The sequence below is a fragment of the Cherax quadricarinatus genome, chromosome 59 (genome assembly GCF_038502225.1).
Source record: "Cherax quadricarinatus isolate ZL_2023a chromosome 59, ASM3850222v1, whole genome shotgun sequence".
In the NCBI taxonomy this organism is placed as follows: domain Eukaryota; kingdom Metazoa; phylum Arthropoda; class Malacostraca; order Decapoda; family Parastacidae; genus Cherax; species Cherax quadricarinatus.
In genome coordinates, this window is record NC_091350.1 from 4,131,532 (window position 1) to 4,139,031 (window position 7,500).

At 39.0% G+C, this 7,500-nt stretch overlaps 1 protein-coding gene across 3 annotated transcripts in view; it reads left to right on the plus strand.

The window, feature by feature from the left end:
* The first annotated feature begins 6,677 nt into the window (after positions 1-6,677).
* LOC128698817 (uncharacterized) overlaps positions 6,678-7,500 on the plus strand; it is a 155,717-nt gene continuing 154,894 nt past the window's right edge. For all 3 annotated transcript variants that reach the window (XM_053791224.2, XM_053791229.2, XM_053791226.2), the window contains exon 1: positions 6,678-6,891. In XM_053791224.2, coding sequence (XP_053647199.2) covers positions 6,866-6,891 — 26 coding nt within the window. In that variant the 5' untranslated portion in view covers positions 6,678-6,865. The remainder of the gene's footprint in view (positions 6,892-7,500) is intronic.

Consider the following 7,500-nt stretch of genomic DNA (forward strand, 5'->3'; position numbering starts at 1 on the left):
TTCCCTTACTCCCTCTTTCTCTCCCCTTCCCTCTCTTTTCCTCGCATTATTCTTGACTCAGCTATCAGTTACATGACTACCCAGGGATCAACATGCAGCCAGCAATTTCCCAAATACACTCTCACCTCCTGAAGTTGTCTTCTTGGTTTCTCAAGCCTTCGTAGTCCTTTATAATTAGGATAAATTATCGTTCCCTGCCCTTCCTTGGGGTGTTATAATTCCCAGAATAATTCTTTGTCCGGAATTACCGGCAGTAAATTATCTATAACATTTTTTTTTCGGTATACGAGTGGTAGTTTGTAACCTGTGATGGAGGGAGACAGGCGCAAACGGAGACAGGCAGAGACGGTGACTCACGTAGAGACGGAGTCGGAAAATTTCTCTAGGGTAGATGCAAACAAGGAATGTGGCTTATTTTTGACTTACAATAGCTGGCTAATACTGAGGCATCTATTTCATGAATAAGACGCATAAGACACTTGGGTATCTTTATTGCTATGGCACTTATTTATTGCTAGGTGAACAGGGGCAGGTGTTATTAATATTGATCAGTCGTCTCCACCTGTCTAGAATGCGACCCACAACAGTCGACTTGAAGTATCATTCTTTTTTTTTCTAAATACAAGAAGAAAAAACACTTACTCTGTTTTGCGTAGGTTTTCAGCGAACGCTTTCCGTTGTATCTTTTTCCTATTTCCATTTTCTTTACTGTCATTATCACTACTTTCCATTTACCTAAAAATCAGCCGGACTGTGGTTCATACGTTGGTCTACTTGCGGCCAGTAGTTGATCAGGTCCTGATCCACCGCGAAGCCTGGTCATGGACCCGGCCGCAGGGGTGTTGACTCTCGAACACCCTCCAGGTATACTCCAGGTATACATTGCATCCCATCAGCCGTCTATTTCTAAATTTACTCAGTTTATCAAAGTTTTCTGGTGGAAATTTAGTTACTTTGATTTCTTAATCTACGTAGATTTCTCTTTTACATAATCTGCAAGTGGAAACTGGAAGACCGCTGTCACCATCCTTTTTTTAAATTAAGGAGGTGAGATGCAAGGAAGAAACCAAATTCATTATTTATTATCGCTCGCTGCGAGGTTTTCTCTCCACAAGTACCGACAGCAGAGAACAATCTGACGGGACTATAACACTAAGAAAACGAATGACTGCCAAAATCTTGAGGAAAAATGGACACGAATTAATTCACTTATCACACTTTTACTGAAGGCGTTTCCGTTCTTGAAGTCTGATAACTTCAGATACATTTATTTCAAGTGATCAAGGTCCAAAGACCGAAACGTCTTCAATAAAAGTGTCCGAAGTGAATGCATTCGTGTCCATTCCTTTCATGATGGAGCAATAATTTAAAGCTAAAAATTAATACCCAGTTTCATAATTTTCTAATGTTGGTTCTCTCCCACGTCTATGATACGATATCCACTTGGCAGCGATATGATATCAAGACTGGTTACTAAACTGCTCTTCACATGCAGTACTGGAGACCCCTGAAGGGAGGTTCTTTGACGCTGGTGAGGGGCTCTTGATCTAGGGAATTGGATCTGTGCTCCAGTTCCCTGAATTGAGCCTAAATACCTTCCACCTTCTCCCCCCACATGCGCTGTATAATCCTCCGGGTTTAGCGCTCCCCATGATTATAATAATAATCAGTATTGGAGATAAATGGTAAAAAATACCGACACTGGAAAAACGAACACAGATGCTCTATCAAGTCACAAAAAATCTGTTTATGACCTGATAAAGCCCACTGTGTGGGTGAAACGTTGTCAATAAAGAATCGCAATATACTTGGTAAAAAAAAAATAGTTTAAAAGATGGGGTGGTAGGGGAAGTGGAATATTCAAATGGCTTCAGGAAGAAATCCAAATATTCTTCCTTGAAGCCTTTTTATCCACTTCTCCGAGGCTATGGGTCCCACAATTTACACCAGAGGTGGACCCCATCCTTCATTTGTGTTTATTTTTCCATTCTTTTAGTACTTTTGCTTGTAAGGAGAACCGACCTCTCAGGACAAGTGGGAATACCACAGTTTTATTCATTTTTTATGCTGTGACTTAATGAAGACAGCAAAGTATTGTGTAAGGCGAGTGAGAGCGAGTGGGAATGAGGATGTTACACCCCTCAGAGGAGCGTAAATACCGAGTAATAAAAAGATTTTCTTCGGACAATTAGCCTCGGAGGGTTAATAACCCTGGATAATCCAAAAAGCCAACCAGTGTTGCTTACTTTGTTTTTATCTTTCCCCAGGATGTAATCCACAGAAGTGGGCTGTCGTAGAGAATCTATTACGTGTGAACAGTCAGAAGGAGTGAGGAGACTTGCTCATACCTCTGGCTTCGCTAATGGATTGACTCCTGGTATTTTCGTTTTGTGAATTGAAGGAGCCAGTTGGATCACTGTCTGGGGTCAGCTTATTATACACTTTATTTTCCCCGGCTTCAGCATCTGGAAAGCTTGGGATTATATAAAAAAAAATATTCTTTCATTATTTCTCCCTTGTTAATGAGTTTCCTAATTGTGCATTGGTTTTCACTTTACTTCCAGTCACTCTTTTCCCTAAACACCCCCATTCGTATATTTTAACCCCCCCCCCCCGCCACCTCATGGTATATGATCTCCAGCCAACACTACTGAAGGCTGCTCTCCGAAGTGACTTAGGGGGCAAGAAAGCGAAGAAAACCAGAGAAAGGTATGAAACATGTAGCCAAAAATTCACCTCGCACTCGCTCCAAAACTGTTTATTGATTTCTGCGTCTGGGACGCACAGTACCTGGTACAGTCTGTGTTCTTTATAGGTTGCTTGATCACGAAGCTTTACCACAGAGAATCCTGAATATATATATATATATATATATATATATATATATATATATATATATATATATATATATATATATATATATATATATATATATATATATATATATATATATATATATATATATATATATATATATCATTAATAATAGGAATATTAGTATTAGTAATGATAGGAGAATTAATATATTATTATTATTATAATTATGCATTTTTTTTAAATTCTTCCTCTTGATGTTCATATGTCAATTTAAACAAAATCTGGTAATGATGAGTCTGAAGAAGTCAATGAAGGCTTGCTGAAGCCGGCAACATTGTTCCTGTCTATGGGAAGAAACAGCCTCTCAAAATTTCTTGGAACTTCTACCCTGAGGAAATCAAGGTCGGATGAGAGGGCGATCGGCCTTGCTTTCAATTTGGATTTTTAATAGAGGTAATTAATGGTCCAAGATGATGAGTCTTTCCAGGAAATGTTTTTTTTCTTAGTATCTCTCTCTTTCTCTCTCTCTCTCTCTCTCTCTCTCTCTCTCTCTCTCTCTCTCTCTCTCTCTCTCTCTCTCTCTCTCTCTCTCTCTCTCTCTCTCTCTCTTTCTTTCTCTCTCTCTCTCTCTCTCTCTCTCTCTCTCTCTCTCTCTCCATCATTTTCTTTATTTCCTTGTTTTCCCTCTCTCAGTTTTATGTTAAGGAAATCTTGTGGGTGTATGACTGATCAGTTAGTTATCCAGTCAAGTTATTAGTTGAATTCAGTCCAAAAAAACTGCCATCTCATTTCCTGTTTTGTTGTAGATTCGCCAGTAGCGCCCGGCCCGAGCCTTTTCCAAGTGGTGGCCCGGCCATAGCTCTCTGTCGAGGGAGTGTCTCAGACCAGTGTCTTTATGGGAGGGGGGTACAAGTACTTCTTGCGATCAGCTGTCCCCAGGCCTAGCCTCATTCCCGCCCCCCACAGGGCTCGGAAGGAGAAGCTAGGCATCTTGGGCTGCCACAAACCCCGCCCACAGTGGGCTCGAAGGGTGTGGCAGCTGTATACCAGCAGACGATGTCAGGAGGTGCAAAGGCAGCAAGCACTACAGGATCCTTTTGGAGTCACACCTCAGCTTTGGGCATCAGCCTGAGCGCTGGGGAAGCTCAAGAATGCCTCTTGCTGTGTGTTGCTTCTGCTGCTACTACACTTGTCCGTTGCACTCCCCTCATTTCCTGCTAACTGAACTGCTTACCTCTGGTTCCACACCGGGCAGTGTAAGCCCGATGTGGAACCAGGTGTAGTTGTATCTCTGATGAACCGATTGGCGGTGGAAGACCCTTCACAAGTGGCCAGTGCCAGTAATATACACATAAATGCGCATTCAGTAGTACTGTTAACAAGCACTTCCCATCGTGAGGGAATCAGTAGAAAATCCCAGTTATGAGCATCATGAGATACGTGTATGAGTCACTGGATCTACACCGGCTTTGGTGTAGGAGAGATGATGCCGAGTCGTTGCGTAACATGACAGCTAAGAGTAGTCTCAATCACTCTCTAAGGTAATTAGCGAATGGTAGTGGTCTTCACTGTACTAACTTAGTGTATGGTAAGTCACCCTTGTTAAATAAAGTGTTAGTAAACCGACGTGATTAAGCGAGGTTCGGTCGCCTGCCTCTCTACGCACAAGTGTTTTTTTGTGACTGAAGCCTGGGCATCACCCATGCTGGAGGCTGGTACAACAAGGAAGTCTACTGGTGTCAATTTGTGTAGACTGCGATAAACGAAATCGTAGGTACCAAGCTAAATTACTCTTTATTTAACTCTAACTTAGCATTACTTATAAAACTTGGTATATTACATTAGCCTATAGAGGCCTCATCACTAAATTAATCATATAATTTAAGAGTGGATAAAGGAAATATGGCATCATCGGGTTTAGGTATCATGTTACTGCCTGTACCCGACTCTCTGTCTCTTCCACGTCCGAATTTCGCTGGAAAATGGTATAGGCTTGATTTTCCCACAAGTCTTCATTCTTGGTAGTTGTTCTGGGATCATCGTTCCCCCCGAGACGCCGTCTCACACCAGGCGCTCCTTGTGATCGTATCTGCTTGGACCTCCTCCTCCTCTTTTCTGCAACATTGCAAGCTCCTGATGATGTGTTGATTGCAACATTAAAGGCCTAGAGCTATCATTCAACTCCCACCGTGCTTGGTTTGCATCTTGCATCCCTTATTCGCGATATTTGCATAATGTATATATATATATATATATATATATATATATATATATATATATATATATATATATATATATATATATATATATATATATATATATATATATATATATATATATATATATATATATATATATTTCCATTTCCTAGGAAAATTAAATAGCTTAGCCCATTCTATAAACTTTACTGTTGAGTTTGAAGAAAATAACTCATTGCCTTTTCTAGATGTTTTAATTATTAAGGGTAATAATGAATTCAAATTTAAAATTTACAGAAAAACTACAAATAACTGATCCTATGTCCACTATAATTCCTCACATCAAGATAGAGTCAAACTGTCTGTTTTCTCATCAATGGTTTTGAGAGCTTTACGAATTTGTAGTCCTGAGTTCATAGATGAGGAAATATCCAAAATTTATGAAATAGGTAATGATTTAAAATACCCAAGAAATGTAATTGATAAATCTTTTAAAGTTGCTAGAAATACTTTTTACAATACAAAAAGGGACAACCAGCCTTATTCAACTAAAAATATGTTGGTTCTCCCTTACCATGAAAACTTGGTTGATATGCCTTCTCTTTTTAAGACTTTTAATATTAAAGTTGTATTCAAAAATCTTGATACAGTAAAAAAACTTTTGATAAAGAATTCCCCCCAAAATTCTGATGGATGTGTCTATAAGATTCCTTGTAAAATTTGCGATAAAGTTTATTACGGTCAAACTGGTAAAAATCTCGAACTAAGATTAAAACAACATAAATATAGCATTAGAACTGGACAAGATTCCAATGCTCTATTTATTCATGTAAGAGATTTTAACCATCCAATTGATTTTCAAAAAGTTGAGAAAGTAGTATCAAGCAAGTCCATGGTCGACAGGAATATAATTGAATCTTGTTTCATAAAAAGCAGTTTTGACAATAATATGAATATTTCCTTTGGTTTATATAAATTAGATCCATTTATAATTAATAGAATTTGGGAAGAATTTAATAATACACTGGACAAATAATTTTCTTGGGTAGAATAGTTTGTGGGGTGAGTTGTGCAAAGGACCTATCCAAGTTGGCTCGCCGCGCGTCACGTGTTTAACCGTTGTGGGATCTGATAGTGAGGTGCTGGCCAGACCCCTTATATAGCTTCCTTGGATGCTCTACTTTCATAGTTCCTTGATAATGTGAGTAGTCACGAAAGCGCTTGGAATTTCTCTATTCTTTCAGAGTGGTTGTTTTGCATATTCTGAAATCACCTGTTTACTGTGATCTTATTGCATATATATATATATATATATATATATATATATATATATATATATATATATATATATATATATATATATATATATATATATATAGAGAGAGAGAGAGAGAGAGAGAGAGAGAGAGAGAATTTATTTATTTATTATGTAATGTGTATCATATAATGTGTTCTTTGAGGTAAAATAATTTGTGAATTACTGTCAGTGATAGTTGAGGTTGTTTGTGTGTTCTAGAACTGCCTCCGCTAAGTAACATGGATTTAATTGGGCTGTCGGTCGTGTATACAGAATTTTGATTGACTGACGGTAGCACTAATAAATTGAGAAGGTATCTGGCTCGGGATGGCCAAATCAATCATTCTAGTGCTGTTACTTTGACTGGTGTGGTTCTCGCGTTGCCGTCCTTTATTCAGGTGGCTCCGTCGGGGTCTATGGTTTCTGACGCCTTCGTCGTGGTCCCTGGGTATTACTTTTAACCTAGAGCTTCAGTCCAGATGGTATTGATCCTTCCAGTGAAATAACTGCTGAGTAGCCCTGATGAGGGAGGGCGTGTTGATCTGCCGGTCGGATGGTGGCAGACGTATTGACGTACTGGTAAGATAGTTTCCGTTTTGTTAGACCATACACAGTTACTCATCCACCGCATAAAACTCATCGTGCATTCCGGCAGAGAATTTTATTCAGGTTACTGAAGCACCAGATGAGAGCCGAGGGATCTTACCCTTACACTCGCACCTCAGGTGCGTCTTGTTAGGTAAAAAGCCACACTTGAAACTAATGATATTTTGTTGTGACAACGTTTCGTTCTCCAGAAGCTTTGTGTAACGGCTTGACAAAGCTCCTAGGACAAGATTCAGGTGTTCGTAAGATTCACCCAGCACAAGATTCAGGTGCTCGTAAGAGTCGCCTAGCACATGCCTTATCTTTCTCACGGCGCCATCACAAGGATTAACATTGTAACAAAGTCCCATCTCAGCTTAAGAGATTACACATATTATCACCTCCCAAAACATTGTATACGAAATTAGTTTTTCTTAAAGAAGAGTTTGGGTTATTTAATCTCTCCCGGAAGCCCATAAAACGTAACTCAGAATATTTAGTTCACAAGTCGAAAAAACTTAGATTTTTTAAATCTTTTAAATTACATGAAAATACTGGTTAATCTTTTCCCGTATAATTCAATGATGTAATTTTTCTTATCGC